Source organism: Crocodylus siamensis, chromosome 6, assembly GCF_052110815.1.
Source record: "Crocodylus siamensis isolate JL-2025a chromosome 6, ASM5211081v1, whole genome shotgun sequence".
NCBI classification, from domain to species: domain Eukaryota; kingdom Metazoa; phylum Chordata; order Crocodylia; family Crocodylidae; genus Crocodylus; species Crocodylus siamensis.
Window position 1 is genome coordinate 53,786,884 of NC_143400.1, and position 21,351 is coordinate 53,808,234.

Genomic DNA, 21,351 nt, shown 5'->3' on the forward strand with positions numbered 1-21,351 from the left:
GCCCTGGTTTCAGGTCTCGGCTCACACCGCAGCCTGTGCCCCTCAGACCTCCCCTTCCAGGGCTCCTGGACCTTGTTCCCTGCACCTCACCTGGATGCAATGCTTGAGTTATCCGTGCTCCCACCTTGCTGATGCCCAGGTCACTCCTAGTGGCATAGGGCAGGCCTGACTTAACCCCACAGAGCATCTCTGCCCCTTCCCTGCTGTCCCAGGAGCCATTCCTGCTGCCTGCACGGGGGCTGGGCTCAGCTGGAGATGGAGTGAGGGATGGATGGGGGTCTTTTCCCACACCTGCTCTAGGCCTGGACAGAGCCACTGTCCCCTTCCCAGCTGACCCCAGCCCCCTGCTCAGCTCAGTTGGCTTTAGAGCTTCCCCAACCCCAAGCAATGGAGAAAGCAGCAGCAGAGAAGGAAGAGGAAGGGAGGGGGATTTTCACCTGCTTTGGTGACTTCAAGTCCCCAGAGGCTCCACAGCTCAGTTTGCCCACATGGGTGGGGTGGCAGAGCTGGAAACGGGGGTGCAACCACCCCTGCAATGCAGGCTGCTGTTCCCATACCCCCTTTGGGAAATGCTGGATCTGACCCTGCTCATGCCCCAGGCTGGCCAGCTTCTAGATGCTTCATAGTTGTTTGCTCAGCACCCAGTGAAGCCCCGACTGGCTCTGATGCAGAATGCTTGCAACTCATGCCAGGTCCAGGCATGAAAAGGCCTGGGGTTGGTTTTTTTAAATAAGGCTCCAGGTGATGTGCCCTGGCTTGCCCCAAGACAGTCAGTGATGACAAGCTCAGGGCTGAACCTGAGTAACCATCCTTTGCTCAGCAGCAATGTGTGGAGACAGAGTGGTGGGGCACAAGGCCTTCCACCAGGCTTTGGCCAGGGAGTACACGTCATTGCAGATATTGCTACCCAGCCACGCCCTGGCACTGTGGGTGGCACTGCAGCTTCATACTGAAAGGGAGCCAACACTAGACAAGACTGCAAGAAACTCTGTAGAGACCAGCAAGGGTGTCCTCTGGGCTCCCCTGGTGCAGCGGCCTCACTCTGGCTCAGCTGCCTCCCACGCCTGCTAGGGCTATTAAACAGGCTGGACGACATGGCTCAAAGTGTAACTGTGTCAGGGAGTAAACAGAGTGCCAGAAACCTCAAATCCTGTGAACAGTTTTTAATCACATTCCATGAACCCTAGGAGTTGTGCAGGTACCTCCAGATGAAGGAGCAAATCCACATCGTCTAGTCGAGCAGCATGTTTACCAGGGAAGGCAGTTGTAAGATTCCTCCTTTCCTAGATGGCAACAGATGAAACCACCCCAGAGGTCTGTGGGCTCATTAATCTAACAGAGACGGGGGGGGGGGGAATAGAGAAGGCTAATAATGTGCAAAGTAAGAGAAAGCTCATACAACTTACAGCAACTTACAATAGCTTTGTACAGCCATTTATCACAAGGTTCATGTTTCAGCCAATGCATTGGTGAGCAACTTGCAATACAATGGAGGTGTCTTCTGCTCTCTTAGCCCCATGCTTCAGTATTTACTTAAGCTGTCTATGGTAATAGAAAATCCAAGGTGCTGTGGCACTACTGTGGTACATAAGTTGGATGACCCATAACTGGGCTTTTTTCTTGAAGTCACTCTTTAAACATTTCTCACTTACTTTGTTCTAGCATTGCCAGGTTTAATCTGTTTGTACTTTCGGAAAGCCTTTGATAAAGCCCATCACAGAAAGCTATTAGAAAAATGAAGAAGCATTGGAGTCATAGGCAAAATGCTGTTATGCACCAGAAACTGGCTGAGATGAAAGGAACAGAAGGGGTAAATGGGCACAACTGAACATGGCTAAAAGTCAGCAATGGGTGTCACCAGATGTTGATGTAGGCCAGGTGGTGTTGACCAAATTTCTTAACAGAGTGGAAATGGCAGCAACATTTGCAGATGACTCAAAATGATGAAATTAAGTTAAAACTGGAGGATGTCAGGGCCCCTAACAAGCAACCCAGCCAAAACTAATTGTCCAGTTGGCTAAACCAGAGGTTGTAACAGCAGCCTGACCCCAGCTGATGAACCAGCTGGCCACTCTTAGGGCCTCCCAATTTGCCACAGGTAGACTTAAAATGGGGAGGCTATTCTTCCCAGCAGCAATCTTGCATTCAAAAACTCATCTAACTTTATCCCAGCTACATAGTTGGTCCAAACACCCAAAGAAATCCTTCCCCTTGGCTTTGGTAATTTGGCCTTACAGGATGAATTGAGGTTCTGGAGTGATCTGGACTGCCCCTTGATTTCCCCCTGGAATTAGGTAATTTAGTTCCCGACTCTAGAACCCTAACTCACCCTGTGACTTGGACTCTGCTGGAGTTCCCCATCAGTTTAGGTTCCTTGGACTCTCGCTCCTTTCTCTGGCCCTCTTCTAGTAGCCCATACCTTAGGCCAGACTGGTTCTTATAGCAAAGCCTTTGAGGAACTTGAGAGGACTGAACTGGGTGAGGGGAATGTGCAGATGGCACTCAAGTGTTCACAAATGCAAAGTAATGCACATAGGAGGGGAGATTCTGAAATCCTAATACACTTCACAGAATTTTCTGTGACCCTTATGGCCAGCAGCAGTCAAAAAAGCTTGGGTATGTAAGGAATAGCACACAGCAGCATAGTCATACCAATGCAACAGATATAGCAGGGGAACAAAATGATTAGAGTCCTGGCAAGTCTAGGGCTTCTTGGTTATGAAAGGAGATAGGAGAAAGAGGATAAGAAAGAGGGTTGCAGGCAGTGAGGATGGAGATTGTATTCCCCTGTTCACCCCCCTACAGAAGAACTCAAGGACATTCAAGGGGACTGACACATGACACATTTACTACTGATCAGCAGAAAAGCTATTTACTACTGTGCAGTCAGCCTGTGGACCTCACTGCCCTCTGGGGCCAGTAATTCACTGGGATTCTTTCCATGGCAAGGAAGGACACCCATACTTACATTTGATAGGGTTATTTTCATAGATTTCATAGACATTAGGGCTGGAAGGGACCTCAGGAGATCATCAAGTCCAGCCCCCTGCCCAAAGGGCAGGAAGTCAGCTGGGGTCATAGGATCCCAGCAAGATAAGCATCCAATTTACTCTTGAAGGTGTTCAATGTAGGTGCTTTAACCACCTCCGCTGGCAGACTGTTCCAGACCTTGGGGGCTTGGACAGTAAAGAAATTCTTCCTTATGTCCAGCCTGAAATGGTCTTGCAGGAGTTTGTGACTGTTCGACCTCGTCATCCCTTGGGGTGCTCTGGTGAACAGACGTTCCCCCAGATCCTGGTGGTCACCCCTGATAAACTTATAGGTGGCCATCAGATCACCCCTGAGCCTGCACTTTTCCAGGCTAAAGAGTCCCATGGCTCTCAGCCTGTCGTCGTAAGATCTGTCTTCCTGACCTCTGATCATGCGCGTGGCTCTCCTCTGGACTCTCTCAAGCTTCTCCACATCCTTTTTGAATTGTGGAGCCCAAAACTGGACGCAGTACTCCAGCTGCGGCCTCACCAAGGCCGAGTACAAGGGGAGAACGATGTTCCGGGATTTGCTCGAGAAGCATCTATGGATGCATGCCAGCATTTTGGTCGCTTTACTAGCCGCAGCATCGCATTGCAGGCTCATGTTCATGTTGTGGTCAATGATGACCCCCAAGTCTCTTTCTTCTGTAGTGCTAACCAACGTAGCACTGCTGAGCCTATAAGGGTGCTGCAGGTTTTTCCTCCCAAGGTGGAGAACCTTGCATTTATCGGTGTTAAACACCATGAGGTTCTCGTCTGCCCATTTGCTGAGCTTGTCCAGGTTACCCTGGATCACCCGCCTATCTTCTGGTGTGGATGCTTTGCCCCAAAGTTTGGTGTCATCGGCGAACTTGGCCAGTCCACTCCTGACTCCAATGTCCACATTGTTAATGAAGATGTTGAACAGTATGGGTCCCAGGACAGAGCCTTGAGGGACCCCACTGGTCACAGGGCACCACGATGAGTGACTGCCATCAATCACAACCCTCTGGGTCCGACCACGAAGCCAATTTCCCAGCCAGCGGATCGTGGTGGAGCCAAGGCCACAACTGGGCAGTTTGGCCAAGAGGTGATCATGGGATACCAGATCAAAAGCTTTTTTGAAGTCAAGATATATGACATCAATCTCTTCTCCCTTGTCCAGGTGATAGGTCACCTGGTCATAGAAGGAAAGGAGATTGGTCAAACAAGACCTACCCGCAACAAACCCGTGCTGGCTGTCCCTTAGAATGTTAGCCTGGGCCAGTCCCTCAAGGATGGCCTCCTTAATAAACTTTTCTAAGATCTTCCCCAGGATAGAAGTCAGGCTAATGGGCCTGTAGTTAGCCAGATCCACTCTCCTCCCTTTCTTGAAGATCGGCACCACATTGGCCTTCTTCCAGTCTTTGGGCACTACACCAGAGCACCAGGAGTTTTCAAAGATCCGTGCCAGGGGCTGGGCTATGACGCTCGCCAGCTCCTTGAGTACCCTGGGGTGCAGATTGTCAGGGCCGGCTGACTTGAAGGTATCCAGCTTCTCAAGGTGTTCCTTCACGAGGTCAGCATTGATGGAGGGTAGGGGATCCCCCTCACCCAGATTTCCCTGTCCCATAGCAGGCATGGGCATCCCGTGTGACTGATGAAAGACTGACGCAAAATACCTATTTAGTAGGTTGGCGTCAGTTGCCCCATCTGGTTTAGCAGGGGTCCAACATTGCCCTTGCTTTTCCTCCGGCTCCCCACATACCTGAAAAAGAACTTTTTGTTGTCCTTGATGCCTGAAGCTAGTTGGAGTTCAGTTGCAGCCTTGGCTTTCCTGGTTTGCTCCCTGCAGGACCGGACCAGCGCAGAGTAATCCTCCTTGGAGGCAAATCCCGTCCTCCATCCTTTGTAGGCTTTCCTTTTTAGCCACAGTAGGTCCGCTAGGTCTCTGGAGAGCCAGGAGGGCTGCTGTGCCTTCTTGCTGCCTTTCCTCCGTGTTGGAATAGATTTAGCTTGTGCACTGAGGATCGCTTCCTTGAGAAGCAACCACTCTTCTTGAACTCCCATCTCCCTGGGGTCATGGTCCCTGAGGGCCTGACCGACTAGCCTCTTGAGCTTATCAAAGTCGGCTTTTCTGAAGTCAAGGACTTCTGTGTTGCTGACTGACTTGCCAGCTTTACAGCGGATGGTGAAGGTAAGCCAATCTCCACCCCAGAGTGCTGAGGGAACCAGCAGAGGTTATTGCGGGACCTCTGGCACAGCTTTATGAGCACTCATGGTGCTCTGGCAATGTGCCAGAGGACTGGAAAAGGGCCAGTGTAGTTCCCATTTTCAAAAAAGGGAGGAAGGATGACCCAGGAAACTACAGGCCCATTAGTCTTACCTCAGTTCTGGGGAAGCTTTTTGAGAAAATTATCCTGGCACATGTCTGTGAGGGACCAGCAAGGGAGATTATGCTTAGGGGCAACCAACATGGGTTCATTAGAGGCAGGTCCCGTCAGACCAACCTGGTGGCCTTCTATGACTAGGTCACCAAATCCCTGGATGCAGGCATCGCGGGGGATATAGTCTCTCTGGACTTTAGGAAGGCCTTCGACATGGTCTCTCACCCCTTTCTCATTAAAAAATTAGGAGACTGTGGTGTTGATGCCTATACACTCAGATGAGTCACTAACTGGCTAGACAGCTGCACCCAGAGCGTGGTGGTGGACTGGTCTTATCTGACCCGGAGGGATGTGGGTAGCGGGGTCCCCCAGGGCTCGGTCCTCCATTGTTCAACATCTTCACCAGCGACTTGGACAAAGGGGTAAAATGTGCCCTGTTCAAAGTTGCAGATGACACTAAGATGTGGGGTGAAGTGGGCACACTAGAAGGAAGGAATAGGGTGCATCAGATCTGGACAGTCTACAGGGGTGGGTGGAGGAGAATAGGATGGGTTTCAACACTGACAAGTGCAGGGTACTGCACCTGGGGAGGAAGAACCAGCAGCATACCTACAGGCTGGGGAACTCCCTTCTCGTCAGTATAGAGGCAGAAAAGGATCTTGGAGTCATTATTCTGGCCAATATGAACATGGGCTGGCAATGTGGGGATGTGGTCAGGAAGGCCAACCGCACCTTGTCATGCATCTACAGATGCATCTCAAGCAGGTCCAAGGAGGTGACCCTCCCCCTCTATGTGGCACTGGTCAGGCTGCAGCTAGAGTACTGCGTCTAGTTTTTGGCGCCGCACTTCAAGAGGGATGTGGACAACATGGAGAGGGTGCCGAGGAGGGCCACCCACACGATCGGGCGTCAGCAGGGCAGGCCCTACAAGGAGAGGCTACAGGACCTGAACTTGTTCAGCCTCCACAAGAGAAGAGAGGGGGGATCTAGTGGCCGTCTACAAACTAGTCAGGGGGGGATCAGCAGGCACTGGGGGAGTCCCTGTTCCCCTGAGCACTACCAGGAGTGACTAGAAATAATGGTCACAAGCTGGCAGAGGGTAGATTCAGGCTAGACATCAGGAGGCGCTACTTCACAGTCAGGGCGGCTAGGATCTGGAACCAACTTCCAAGAGAAGTGATGCTGGTTCCTACCCTGGGGGTCTTTAAAAGGAGGCTGGATGAGCACCTGGCTGGGATCATTTGACCCCAGCACTCTTACCTGCCATGGCAGGGTGTCGGACTTGATGATCTGCTCAGGTCCCTTCCAACCCTACCTACTATGAGACTATGAAACTATAAACAGCCATACAACAAGGCACATGCCACTCTTATATTGCCAGGAGTTACAAAGGAGAAACCCCAGGGGCAGGTCATCTCATAACTGCCAATAGGCAGGTCTATTCCCATCTCCTCTGCTGATGCAGCGGCTCATAGGTTGAGCTGGAGACCACAGCCTGGCAAAGAGGCTGTAATTTGGCCTCCAAGCCAGCCTTTATGAAGAAGAATCACAAATGACCTCTTTTCCCTGATGTGGATAAGAATGGCCTTTATAAAGGCCCTCAGAGAGCAGAAACACTGGGGCTTGTCCTCCATGCGATCACTGGTTTGGGAAAGGCAAATGTACCCTTCGTCACATGCTCTGCTTTTAACAGTGCTGCAAAGCTGTGGGGGATACCAGCCCATGTGCTGACCCTGCAGAGGTTGAGAGGAGGCATAAGAAGCAGCCCGTGCTATGGCCTGACAGGGGGTGGGGAGTGTATGAAGGAGCCTGCTGTAGTGTCCAAGGCAGCAAAATTCAAGCTCATGTGGCTCAGTGTGCCCTGTGCAATTTGGGACAGGGCAACTTACCTTGCTCACCCCCCTGTTCTTTTTTCTGAGTGGCAGCTGGATTTTCTTCTTTGTAGAGGGTTTCATCCTTGATCTAGAAAAGAGAACAATGGAATTAGCAGTGACTGCAAGATTCACGCTACCTGTTACCAGTCTCACCATGCAGGGCTAGGACCACTCTGCATCTGGCTTCAGAGGGAGTTCCTCCACAGCCAGCTCTAGTAGCTGGGCTGTACAGCTGGGCTAGGAGGGGGAGGAGGTACTAACTTACCACTCCCTCCCTACTAGTTCCTGAGTCAGGTGAGATCAGAGATCCAGTTCCCTTTCACTGTAAGGGGGATCCTGAATATTCACATCTACACATGAGAACATGCATCACTGCACCATGCAAACTTGTAATGTCAAGGTTATGTGGCCTGGCCCAGAGGAACTGGCAGCAAATGTGCTGTGTCATCTTTGTGTGGTCTAGTGCCCTGTGTGCATGGGCAGGGCAATGGAGCCTGAACTTTGGTCTGTGTAGCTGGAATGAGTGCTGTGAGCAGAACATACTGCTCCACACTGTCCTTTGGAGCTCTCTGGGCAGGCTGCTGGCTGTGCCGATATGAGGTCAGGGTGCCCCTCTAAAAGGAAGACAGCCACCTCCCCCGTTCACTTACTCAGAGTCTTGGAATCACGCAGTGCAGACCAAGCAGCCTTTTATTACAGAGCTGCTGGGAGCCAGATCCACACACACACACCCACAGAGGAGCTGGGTGAAGCTCCATCAGAGGCTCCCAACCAACAGGTCCTAGGTGCAAAGGCAGTGACGGTTGGAGAACATGCAGCCTGCAGCAGCATGGGGTCTCCCATACGGCCACCTCGGAGTCAAATCCCAGTACGCAGCATGGGGCATTCTGCCCTGTCCAATGCCAGGGAGCCCAGGCCACAAACCCTGTTGTGATGGTGCCTTGAAAGAAGGAATGGGCAAACAGATCCAGAAAAAGTTATGGCCATGACAAACTCCAGTTCAACTCAATGCCTCAGAGCCCAGCTTGGAGAGGGCTTCTGGAAACAAAAGGAGCAAGGGGCTGTGGGAAGATATGCTTCTTAGGCAGGGCTGAGCTTACATGGCCCTGAAGTGCTATGGCCCATGCCTCAGACACTACACATGAAGGCCCTGCTTACCACCACACGCTCTGCTCCATGCTCTAGGACCTTCCTTTCTGCTGCTAGCTGTTCCAGGATGGTTTTCTGCAGCAACGGTGCATTAGCTCCTCTTACAACAGCTACCAGTTCTCCTCCCTGAAAGGCATCGAATGAAGGTGGTTAGTCAGGGGACACACCTTCTCTTTGCATTAGTCCCCATGTCTGGTTAGACCTTTCAGTAATTCCAGTGTTGGGAAGTGGCAAAATCCGATTCCAATTTAATTGCTGGCAAAGAACTTCCTCCAAACTGAATGGGAAAGTGGTAGCTGAAAGCACCAGGAGTTAGCTTGGGGCCTGTGAGGATGAGCACTAATTGGTTAATATAAGATAAGGGAGACAGGCTGAATCAGATAAAGATACTCTGTGGCTCATGCACTGTCCCCCACCCACAGACAATATTCTGGGAGCTCCTTAGAGCTTGCCAGCTGTGGTCTCTTTCCATTTGAGGTAATTACAGGAGAAGAGGATAGTCAGGCTGGTGTTGGCCAATGCATGAGGACATGGTATAATTTCCCTGCTACTTGGTACAAGGGACCCACCAAAGTTTCCTTGACATCCCAAAGTGGCCAAGCTCACCCTTGTCCCACAAAATAGTTGCCCCAGCATTCAGATGGTCCACCATGTGTGACACCTTCTGGCTACCCATGTCAATAGCAGCCAAGCGCACAGTGTCACAATACAGCTAAGATGGACACTGTGCCTGTATCTGGGTGAGCAAAGGAGAGCATGCTCTGTAAATCTAGCTCCTCCTTTGCATTGTCCACCCTTAGTCCTGGCCAAGGGACAGGCAGCACAGCCCAGCACTGTCAAGGGCATGGGTCTATGAGGTGGTCTATGGTGCAGCTGTGGCCACATGTGGAATGAATGGATAGGAATATAAATCTGTCTACACCCACATTACAGACAGCAATCCCACCTTTAAGAAAAGATCTGAACTTCATGCTTCAGGGCAAGAGCCAAACTCTGATGAACGGGGCTAAGAAGAAACTTCCAGAGGACCAGTTCTTCTAAAATAGCAGTTTAGCAGATTCCAACACTGGTCCTGGACAATGCTGGAGATGAGGTATTGGCCTAGATAGCCCTGTAATAGGCTTCTGCCTCCAATGCGGCTCTGGCAACCCTCTGGCAAGTGACTCAGGACTTCCTAGGACACTACCCTGTACTCGTCTGCCATGATCTTACCTACAAGGGATTTGGGAAGCAGGCCTCAGAAAAAGATGCCTTTCTCCCCCTTCTTATCACTGAGCCACCTGTTATCCGGCCCAATGAATGACATACTCAGTCTCTCTGCAAGACTTCTCTGTCCTCAGTTGGGCTCAAACTCCCTTCTGAGCATCTTGGCTGGGAGCAAACTCAGTCTGTCTGCCCTACTCAGCTCCACCAGGGCCTGGTGGTCTCCATCTAGTGCCCCTCCATTGATAGAACACACAACATCCTCACATCAGCCCCTTTCGGAGGCCTCCCTACTCCTAACTAGACATCCCATGCCTCGTGGCTACAGAAACACCAGCAAATCCAAACAAAAATGCACCAGCTCTCGAGTGCCTTTCCACCGGCCTCCCCACTTCAATCACTGGCTATGCCCCAGCTTCAGCTCCTCTGGCCTCACACACTGTACGACAGCTCTCTTTGCAGTCCTCCCCACCTTGCTTCCCAACACGGAGCCCCTTCTTTTCCTGTTGTCTGAGCCAGACGGCCTCCTCAGCCCAGGAACTGGGCTTATATGGCTCCTAGGCTATGCCCCTTCCACCTTCAGCTTGTCCAGACTTAAAAGCAGGGTTGCCAACCCTCCCAGCTTGACCGAGAGTCTACTGGAATCAGCATCGATCTCCTGGTGACTATTGAAAGCAATCCGGGAGACTGATATTGTGAATGGGTTGAACAGTACAATTAATGACATTAAGTCATGTTGAGGAAAAAAAAATCTCACAGAATAGCTTCAGTCAGAGTTGGCAACCCTACTCAAAAAGGGCCTCTCCTTTTTCATCACAAAACCCCTTGCCTGCTACAGGACAGGGGTTCCCCTTTACATAGTTAGCAAACTGGTTGGTGCCTCAGAAGCCCTGTTTCTGCTGCCTGTAGCTCTGCAGCCACACAGTGCTGCCCCTCTTTACTTGGTAGCAGGAGTTGGGGCAGGGGTGGGCAAAATGCAGCCCGGGGGCCGGATGCAGCCCACCAGGCCATTCTATCTGGCTGGCAGGGCCCTTAAAAAATTTAGACAATTAGTATTTATCTATCTGCCCTGGGCTGCCTGTCATGCAGCCCATGATGGCTTGCCAAAACTCAGCAAGTGGCCTTCTGCCCAAAATAATTGCCTGGCCCTGGGTTAGGAGGTCGCTGTTATAAGCCATCAGTTCCAACTCAGCACAAACATGGACTCTCCATAGTGTGAGAAAACAAATTTCCTGGACCTTTCCACATTGTCTGCCCTTTATTTAATTTTAAAATTACCTGGCATAACTCTTTTTCCCCCCCTCACCAAGACGTCTTCATTTCTCTCTTATTCAGTTACTGATTAGTGAATGAAAAAGACATTAACTGCATTATAAGGAATAGAGTTTGAAAGTGAAATGTTTCAACTGCAAGTCAAGTTTACTCCTATGCATCCAATTTAATTTGTGTTTTCACTCACTGCATAAAAGAGAAAAGTAGGTTCACATTTTCCTCGATATTTTTCCAGAGCATCGATAGACTCTACTTCAGCCTAAATAAAATGTGAAAGAAAGAATTCATTTATACTGACCTCTTCTGTTGCAGAACAGCAAACATACATATCCAAAAAAAGTACTGAGGAATATTTTGTGTGATCTGCCCTGTTTGTCTAAGGGCCTGAAAAGCCTTCTTAAAAATGGTTTTTATTATACTATGCAGAAATTATTAGTGACATTTAAAATAATAAGATCTTAATAAAAGCAAATATCATCTTTCTTTAGTCAAGTAGCACGATCTTTAAATTACCCCATTATCAGATGTGCCTCCAACCTTGTAATCGGCTTATACGAATCATTACATAAATGATTTATTCAATGTTTTAATGACTGAAAGGAGGGTACAATCACATAGGCCTGCCTGATGGTGTTATTGGTATATCTGATTTTCCCTCGCCCACTAGAAGCACCTTCACTCACCGTTGATTCCCTACCATGTTGAGGGCCCTCATATAGCCAATTAAGCCATTCAATGTGTGCTAGATGAATTTGGTGTGGCAGCAAAATGCTGTATAGCATTAAGTTGAATGACGGAGGGTATGGGTATGTGAACAATTTACCATAGGGGTAAAAGGAGCAGGGCTCCCTGGTAGCTTGCCTGTGGACACTTTTACCCTGTGATAAGTGGAAGCTAACCCCATGGTAATTCACCCCTCTATCACCTGTGCCCACTACAGACAGTTGTTGGGGAGCAGCCAACATGCCATAAAGCCCTGCCCCCTTTCACCCTATGGTCAGTTGTTCACAGGTCTACAGCAGTGTATCGGGGGGGGGGGGGGGGGGGGGGGTGCAACCAGGGCACCAGCCTTTGGGAACCAGGTACCCAACTACACCTCTGCAAGTCTGTCCCCTTAAGGAAGTCAATGACATAAAATATAGTTACCTTTGGGTATAAACAGACATGTATCTGAAATGCTTGCAATCCCTGCTTTCCAGCCAAATGGGCTGGAGAGCAAGAGTCTTTGCATGACTTTCAACCTTTTCACTGGAGAGTCTCAAGGAGAGCAAGCATGCAGGAGAGCTCTCACTGGCTGTCTGCCCCCCTCTCCCTCATTCTCTATGCCGGAGGAGAAGGGAGCAGAGTACTGTGGGATGCTGGAGGACTGCTAGAGGATGTGGACATTTCAGGAAGCTTTTCAAAATGAAGCACTTCAAAGATGTTCCTCTTTTTCCAGGTCATCTTTGAAGCATCTCAACCACTTCTGAAGCACTTCCTCAGGTATTAATATCTGCCCTCACTGTCTGAAGTACTTCAAAAGCACCTGCAGCTTTTCAAGCAGCATGTCTGCCCATGGCCTCTGTCAACCAAACTTGGTATCCTTACAATGGCAAATATGTTGTACAATCTCTGAATAAGACCATGTTGCTCTGTTTAAGGTGCATTTCTAAATGTGATAAAATATGAGACACCATAAAACCCTTCCCCAGAAAGGTTTGCTAAGATGCATTTCTTCCTGCTTGAGAATGTTTATTATGTATGCAATGTAACATTTATTTAGTTCTCAACTATTCATTACCTTACTTATGAGTACTTGAAGTTGTAAGTGGTATGGCAGGCATATATTGCTGCTAACAAATTTGACTGGTTTCTAGATGGAAGATTTTGTATCATGAAGTCAATCGAGGATTTGGTTGGAGCAAATGCACTCAGAGTTGAGACTGGAATAAAGTTCTAATTACACAGAAATCCTTAACACAGACATTTGCAACTTTTGAGTGCTTTTCTTCACCGATGTAACATTCTCGCACTACAGCTGTCATACATCTGTGTCAAGACAGAGCGTAGAGCAATGCTGTCTTACAACTGAATATTGACTTGTAAATCTGAATATAACATATTCTTTTTGGCCGAGAGCTGAGTCTAAGCTAAAATACATGTTTTCCATACTGGTGAAACCATTCTCTCTTTCAGGCTCAGATGTGAGGTGTTCATTATTTTAAGAGAGAAATCCTTTCCTTTTATAAACGTAATGAGGGGGAGGCATGAAGTCTTTTCCCATTTGGAGAAGGAATAAGAAACAGAATGATATGCACTCAATCCTGCAAATCTTCACACTATCAGCTTCCCCGCTGTCATAACTAAATAAATGGAGTTCAAGGGAATTATTCACATAAGTAAGAACTGGAGCACGGACACATCCAGGGGCAGATCCATGGACAGTTGCACTCCTTTTTGATTCCTGCTCCACCCAAAGTTTAAAACACACTGCCTAGCTGGGGCAGCGGCATTTCTATTCAGGCAGCAATGAAGGAAGGAGTCAACTGACTTCATGGGTCATTATAATCTACTTGATTCCTTCTAAACTCTTCATTTCACAGGTGTTAAGAACCCTCTCTCCTTTTTAATGGTCTTTAATGGTTCCACTACTCAGACGAGCCTTTCTTCTGCAATTTTGCTGTCTGTTAACTGCTCCCGGTAACATAGCTTCTATTTCAAAGCTATGAAGACTGTTTAAGCCTAGCTAGAAACATTAACTCAGGTGTGGAAATAACTTTCACTGAATCATTGGAAGGACTGTCAAGGTGCTCAGAAGGTTAGATTTTGTTTTATGAATCTGTAGAAGAGATGTATATTTAATGCTAATGACAACAGGACTAAAGAAACCACACTTTTGATTATTTTTGCCTAGTTTTGGGGTGGGTTTTTTACATAATATATGATATAGTAAATTAATGCACATTCCAAAGAAGTTTTTCCTTTTCCTTTGATCTTTAACTGAATAATATGGGGCCTCTCGCATATTAGAAAGGCTTCTAGTTTCTTTTACACTGGAGAACGATGTGTGTTGTGTTATATGCGATGATGCACTGCATCTCCCTTTTCAAAATCCTAGATCAACATGGATACATCAGCCAGATACTGCAAAGAAAGCCAATACATTTCACAGGCTGCTGGTTCCATAGGTATTTGGCACATAGGAAGCAGTGCTTCTCTGTTATCACTTACCACAGCAAAATGCAAAAGGTCATCACCAAGCTCATTCTTTATTTTCCTGAAAAGGTTCACTACCGTTTTGCATGGACCACACCAGGCTTGATACACATCAACAACTGCCAAGGAGAGAAGCAGTATCATCATGGTAGACAGCACTGAAATGTCTCAGAATTAGTTAGGCAAGGCGCATACAAAAAACTTGGCCATTGCAGGTTTTTAATCAGCTTTGACCATAGCTGTTTCAGATCAGATTGATCAGGGTCATTTGGATATTGAAAAGGGGCCGTTTCTGAACACAATTTATCAGGAAGAAAAATCCCACAATTTACTCATCAAAATAGGAGTGTGGGTCAGGTGTTCAAAGCCCAGATAAACTAGGCTGCTTGATATGAGCTCAAACGTTACCGCGTCATATTACCAGAATGCAAGACCAAAACAGAAATGGAAGAAAGATGTAGAAAAGAGAGCAGTGCATGGGGCTGGAAAAAAAAAAAAATTTATCATTTGGTTTGGTCCTTTTTCTAAAGATATCTTGATAAGAGCAAGGGATGTGGATCCTGAACAGCTCAGATGAGCTCTGCGCAAATTGTTGCTGAAAAAAATCTTGCAAACATCTGCAACAACTTCACATAATTTTTAACCTTTACACACACACACACACACACACACACACACACACACAGAGGAAGAAACAGCATTTAGGCTAAGATTTAACCTGAGACACAGAGCATTCAGCAATTGAGAAAAATCAATGTTAGCTCTGTCCCTTTCTTCTTCATCCTCCACAAGGCAGTCTGTCTAATATCACTAGAAATAAGTTGCCATTTAAAGCAGAGAAAAATCAGTGTCCTTGCCTGCAGTTAGGATTTCCCCCAATAGCAGGCAGCCCTTGCTCTGGGCATTGCTCACTGTTCATGTGAGCTGGTCCTTTAAGGGAGCTGAGATGACACTGAAGACAGGAGAGAGGAAAAGCATGTGAACAAGGGTAGCCCACCATGAAAATGATAGCAGGAGAGCTCACTGAGAGCAAGTGTAAGAGTCAGGGCTCTATCAGAAAGCAGGCAACTACCCAGACAGCTGGGGGACAGGAATAGGGCCTATGAAGGACAGGACAGATGAGTGGACTGAAACCCAGCTATCTGGGGTCCCAAGGATGTGGGTTTCCCTTGGGCTGTCATCCTTTGAGTTAGGGTAGCATCTCTGCTTTGAAAGAGTGAAGTGAGAGGCTGCTTATGCTGTTGTCCCATCAGGTGATCTGGGAGGAATGGGGCAGAGTGCAGGAGACCAGAATTGAGAGCAGGGGAAGGGAAGGAAGACCCCCAGAAGGGTGAGCAGTAGACAGCCTAATGCCAAGGTGGGGAAGTCCTGTATTTGGGATTCTGATACCTGGCAACGGTGGGCTGTTGGTGACTTGGCCAGAGAGCCAAGCCAAGCCAATTACAGGGGACAGAGGCTGCAAGTGGGTCTAGAGCCAGAATGTGCAGGTCCCTGTAACACCTCCAGAGGCAGATGTTTTCTTAATCCCATCTGCTTTCATACTTGGTTGTATCTTGCTGCAGCAGGGAGCTTCCCATGCTGGACAAATACCAGCCAGGCAGGCAAGACTAAGACCCGGTCTGAGGGAAAAGGTGGCTTCAATCTAACCAACAGTATGGTTTTAACTTATTTAATTAAAGGCGCTGATTTCAGTTTATCATGCTGTATCAAATTTGAGCTAAACTGAAATAAGCCCCTTGGAAACCAAACTAAGGGTGGCCACACATGGGGCTGCACCAGTTTCTCTAAAACAAGTTTAAGAGCAGATTTAGGTTGCACTGATGGGACTTGTTGTGGAGGCAAGACTACAGGCATGGATAAAGGAGGAGCACAGAGGTCCCTCAGGACAACTCAGGTGCCGGGCACTTACGTGTACTCAAGTACAGTCTCAGTCGCCAGAGGCTTTAGCTGATAGCTCTGCTCTGGGTTGAGCTGAATCTAACAAGCTAAGCTAGTGACAGCATTAGGGAGCAAGCTGCAGAACCAGTGCTTCTGCTGCTGTCATTTTTGGCTGTGGATGCTTTGGGGGAAAGCCGTTACAAACAGGAGGAGCATTTTCTCTTTGCCTAAACTGATGTCTCCCTCACTAGGGTCAGTCTTAGGGCTGAGACCTCCTTGGGAGCTTGGCATTGGCAAATACTATTTGAAAGACCCAAGGAATCATATACAGGAAATGTTAAAGACTAAGCTTAATGACAGAAAGATCCAGTTGAGTGCCAGGAAGGATCCTTGAGCAGCGATATCTGATAAAGCGCAGAGGACAGTCTCAGGTAAGTGAGGAAACTCATTTCAGATTGGCCTGGATAATGTATGAGACAAGCAGCTCTGTCAGCCAACAACCCTCCGTTGAGCAAGCAGATGGGAGGACCTAACCCATTCCCACCACCTTTGCCATCTGCTACTCAACTTCCACACCCCCCAGTACACTCCACAGAGCTTCAATACTTTACTGGCTCTGAATTTAAATTAAATATAAGCAACTCTGGAACACTGGCTAAGTCCTTACCCATCAGTCCTTTGAAACACAGCATTTCCTCCCACAGCTCCTGGTTATTGATAGTAATCTGTGTTGAAATTTTTTTATAAAAGTGTATTAAGAGCATTAGTCAGAAAACCATACACATTCACTATGTTTATTGTATTACAAAACTGTTCCACTTCAAAGAATGATGGGGAATGCTGACACAGGACACATGCAAGAGTGGTTTGGTATGGGGCTTGTTTTTAGCAGGACTTTTAAAAGAATACCACATAGCGAGAAAAGAAATCTCTGCCACAGCTAGGATAAGGCCTATCCCCTCCCAACCGCTTCATGGTAGGGGCACAATCTGGGGTCAGCGTGGTCACTCAGAGCTGGCATCTCTCTATGCACCAACCCAAGTCATCCTCTCTGCCTGTGGCACCAAAATCCACTTCCTTTCCCCCTCTACCAGCAAACTCCTGCTGCGTTCTCCATCCATCATCCCACAGTTAACATCCTCTCACTTTAACAGTGAGAGGAGAGAGAGGTGCAACATGAGGCTGATTGTGTAGTGCAGCTGCAAGGGGGAGACCACGCACCAGAAGCTGTTGGATGAGTCACCTACAGTTTGCCAGCCTAACTAATACATAACAATAACAATTAATAACAGCAATAATAATTATTGGCTAAGCAGGAGTTCTGGGGATTACAGTGGATAATAAGCTATGAATAGGAACCAAAAGCATGCCCTGCAGATCGAGTTGAGAGAAGTGATTCTTCCCTTCTATTCAGCACTGATGAGACCACATCTGGAGCACTGTGTCCAGTTTTGCCTCCCCCCCCCACTACAGAAAGGAAGTGAACAAATTGGAGAGAGTCCAGCAGAGAGCAACAAAAATGGCTAGGACTATGGGATAATAATTCTATTGCCAGCATGTATAACCCTTAAATCAAAGACCTACAAAGCTCATGACATTCCTATGGCAACTCTCACATGAAATGTGTGTGATTTCTGGTCCCAAAACGTCCAACTCCTGCTCTAAATACAAATATTAGTGCAACCTCAAGTAGGAACTGCTAACCACAATCTCCATGCACTGACTGGAGTGGTCATGTATGGCTTCAAAACTCTCTCAGTCCTTGTTTCAATGACCTCATTTTCCAGGGGAGCTTTCCTTTTTTTCCATCTTAAAAGTGTTCTTGTTAGAGACCTTGTGCACTGACAGAATAAAGCAGGAGTCTCCCTCCCACCCTACAAAATGCTATTTATTGGGCCTACATGCAGGAAAACCTACCGCCTTGCTTGGGTGCAGGGATCTATAAGTATAGACAGGCAGGGGAGGATCTGGAGGCAGTTGCAGTGATGCAGTCACATCCCCTTTTGATTCCTGCTTCACTCAAAGTTTAAAACCAACTACCAGGCAGCAGCAGCAGTAAGGGAGCACTGGACTCATTGCCATCTACTGATGCCTTCTAAAAACTCTTCATTCCACACGTGTGAACAATGTTCCTTCATTTGTAATGATCTCAATGTTCCATGAATCGAGCTATCCGTTCTCCTGTAATTCTGCTGTCTGATAGCTGCTCCTGATAACGTAACTCCTGTTTCACAGCCCTGCAGACTGTTTTTCAGCTCTAGCTAAAAACATTAAACTTGGGCATAAAAATGTTAACTCAGGTGGATATCAAATCGGGGTGGAAATAACTTCCATTGAAACATCGGATGCCCTGTCAAGATGCTCAAGAAGGCTAGATTTTGGTTTATGAATCTGAAAGAGATGCACATTTAATTCTAATGACTACAGAACTATGGAAACAGCTGTTAAACAGCTTTTGATATTTTTTACCTAGTTTGTTGTGTTTTTTTATATCTAATCTAGGATATAGCAAATTAATGCACATGCCAATAAAGTTAATTTGTTTTTGCTTCAGTCTTAAATTGAAAAATATAGCTGGGTTTCTAGCTTATTAGTAAAGTTTCTAGTTTCTTTTTGATGGGAGAAAAATATGTGTTGGGCTATATGTGATAAGGCAGCACATCATGTGTACCCACTTTTTCAAAATCCTAGATCTGTCTATGTAGACAGGCATAACAATAGTATTGGAATCAAATGACAGCAATTTAAGCTGTTAGAATCATAAAAAATTAAGGTTGGAAGAAACCACAGGAGATCACATCTAGTCCAATCCCCTGCTCAAAGCAGGACCAGCCCCAGTTAGATCATCCCAGCCAGGGCTCTGTCTAGCTAGGTCTTAAAAAGGATGGGGAGTTCACCACCTCTCTGGATAGCTTGTTCCAGTACTTCTACTAACTGTGTACCCTCCAGTACCCTCTTTGTGAGCGTTTCCTCATATCCAACCTCAACTTCCTTTGCTGCTTTTCCTTTGAGACTGTTGCTCCTTGTTCTGTTATATCTGCATCCTTCTGTGGCAATGCAAGTGCAGCAAAATCACTGCAGCTTTTCCTCTGTTCCATCCACAGTTAAAATTAGAGAGAGGTTTAGCTCGCTTGTATTGCCACAGGATCACTGGGACATAACCTTTAGAATGTAACAGCTGAGGTGCACTCCCAGGTGGCAGCTCCTCACCGTCTGTTAAAGTCATTAAAAGGTACATTTGTTAATAGCCTATGACTGCAAAACCTGACAGCTAAATGTGCTGGTGGGTCTTTTGTGTTTCTGGGGGCACTAGAGGGCACCCTGCACTTCAGGTTTTCTCTCTCTCTAGCAGAAAGTGCAGCCACCTGCTACTTCAGAGAGCCTCTTGAAACATGGAATTATGGAGATTCAATCCCACTTCCACAGTTAAGGCTGATTTTTATTTTGCCCTTAGAGCAGGGAGTCAACACAAAACTGTGTATTCTAGCTAAACTTGCAGTGCTCCTTTACTTACTCTTTGTGAGCAGCATTTATTTATTTTCTGGTAAATTCTCAAAATGTGTTAATTGGTTTGATTCAAAGCAGGTCAAACAGTTAGTAGCTTGCATTTTCCTTGTCTAGAATGATGCAGGCACTTCCTTTTTATGTAGACATAATTCATTCAAATTTAATTTCTCAGCTAGATTGTAAGAAAATGAGCTGTTGTTAATTTTTGTTGCAATAATCATCACAACTCAATAATGAGAAGATTTTACAAGGTCAAAAGGGAAGCATTACAAAATTTAGGAAATTCCACAATTAAGTTCATCATGGCAATCTTAGATCATTGACAGGTAAACAAATTATACCGAGTTAAAAAGGTAGAGGAGACTTATCAGGTATCAAGCTTTCTGAAGTGCAGATGGCAAAACTGGATGTGGGATTCCAGCAAGTCTCACTGATGCCTTAGACAGAGGCGAAACCTGATCCGTACACCCACTTAATATCCCTTGAATGATGACCATGGGAATGATAGACATTTCTCCATTTTCTTAGCACAGCCTAACTGGAAATCAATGTCCTCAGTGGACTCAACCTACCTACTCACCCTCAAGATTACCTACTGCTTGGGCTCTTCACCCAGGAGACTCTCTAGGAAGAGAATGGGTACAGCCCTAGTGACTCCTCGGCAGGAATCTAAGGGCACCTCTGCAGCTGCCCCCAGGGGAGACTGGCCAACAGTGAGGACCCTGAACTATAGCTTTGCCAACAGCAGCTGGAGAAATCAAGGGCCAAATCTTGCCCGTGTACTTACAGTCAAGATTAAAATTGCCTTTACAAACACATTTGCAGTGCATACCACTCATACTGACCTGCAGCAATACCTCCTTCTTCTTACTGCCCATTCTTCTGCAAGAAGAAGAAACGTCAATTGAATAGCAGGGCCAAGTCACTGAGGTCTGTTGCTGAAAGATGCCTCCTTTCAGTGAAAGCAATGATCCAGCACAAAGGAGGGAATCCCTTTCCCACCAGTTGAATTCAGCTGCTGCAGAAAGAGGTTTTTACAGGAACACACTTGGCCAGCATGTTGCTCATCTGTACATCGTCCCTCTGCCAGGGGCAATGCAGACAGCTCAGAAAGCATCTCTGCTCAGCCCCTTTCAGCTGGAAGGACAGTGTAACACACATGCAAGCACGGGGTCCTGAGGTGCAACCCGTCTCCATGAGCATCAGACATATGCTGGCCATGTCTCCATGAGCAGTGGACTGCACAGTAGTTACTGCAAAGTCATTTAGTACTGGCATAACCAAGTACTAGATGACTGCACAGTAACCGGCATCAACTGAAGACACTCAAAATGAGCAGAGCGTGAGCTAGAAAAGCCCAAACTCAGGGAGTAAGCTCTAGATGCTGGGACCTGGCAGGCAGGGAGCTGCAGATGGCAAGGAATGAGTTGCAGGTGTCTGGACATGGCAAAAAAAAGACATCTTGACAGAGAGAGAGAAAGATAAGAGGTGGTATGGGATGGGGCATTTCAGCTATAAATGCAAGCCTTGCCCTGCCGTAGTGACTTAGGGGGCATCTGTGCACAACCAGGGCAGCCAGGACCATCTTGCTGAGCAGGGCTGACAGCTGCACAGACCTGCTAGCTCCTGTCCCAAGAAACAATTGACCTCTCTGAGCTTTTGTCCCCAGACAAACTCGAGTCATTTGTTCTGTGCCGCTCCAAAGCTCCAGGAGGCCATGAGGACCCCCAACCCACACTGGCCGAACCCCGAGAGCAACAGCAGGCCAGCTGGGAGACTCCTCAACCCCCAAGTGCCTCCAAACAGAGGCCAGTGCAGATGGGGTCTCTCACAGGGTCGCCTGGGACCGCTGTTGCCCTGGAGGTGGGAATCCAGGATGGAGAGGTGCCTGCCACCATG

At 47.5% G+C, this 21,351-nt stretch overlaps 1 protein-coding gene across 1 annotated transcript; it reads right to left on the reverse strand.

Annotated features, from left to right (window-relative positions):
• Positions 1 to 1,197: 1,197 nt before the first annotated feature.
• On the reverse strand, positions 1,198 to 20,980 carry NME9 (NME/NM23 family member 9). Its single transcript, XM_090051169.1, has 7 exons — positions 20,298 to 20,980; positions 16,613 to 16,670; positions 14,083 to 14,186; positions 11,060 to 11,131; positions 8,407 to 8,523; positions 7,264 to 7,336; positions 1,198 to 1,332 (listed from the first exon to the last, which is right to left on the reverse strand). The coding sequence occupies exons 1-7, from the start codon at positions 20,328 to 20,330 to the stop codon at positions 1,328 to 1,330; spliced, it is 462 nt and encodes a 153-aa protein (XP_089907295.1). The 5' UTR covers positions 20,331 to 20,980; the 3' UTR covers positions 1,198 to 1,327.
• Between the last annotated feature and the right edge of the window lie 371 nt (positions 20,981 to 21,351).

Bases quoted from the DNA above. Each gene is read 5' to 3' on its own strand.
- NME9 (XM_090051169.1), bottom strand. From the start codon at position 20,330: ATGGGCAGTAAGAAGAAGGAGGTATTGCTGCAG. The intron at 16,671-20,297 runs GTCAGTATGAGT...ATTTCAACACAG, and splicing joins AGAAGGAGGTATTGCTGCAG to ATTACTATCAATAACCAGGA. The intron at 8,524-11,059 runs GTGAGTGAAAAC...GATGCCTTTCAG, and splicing joins CTACTTTTCTCTTTTATGCA to GGAGGAGAACTGGTAGCTGT.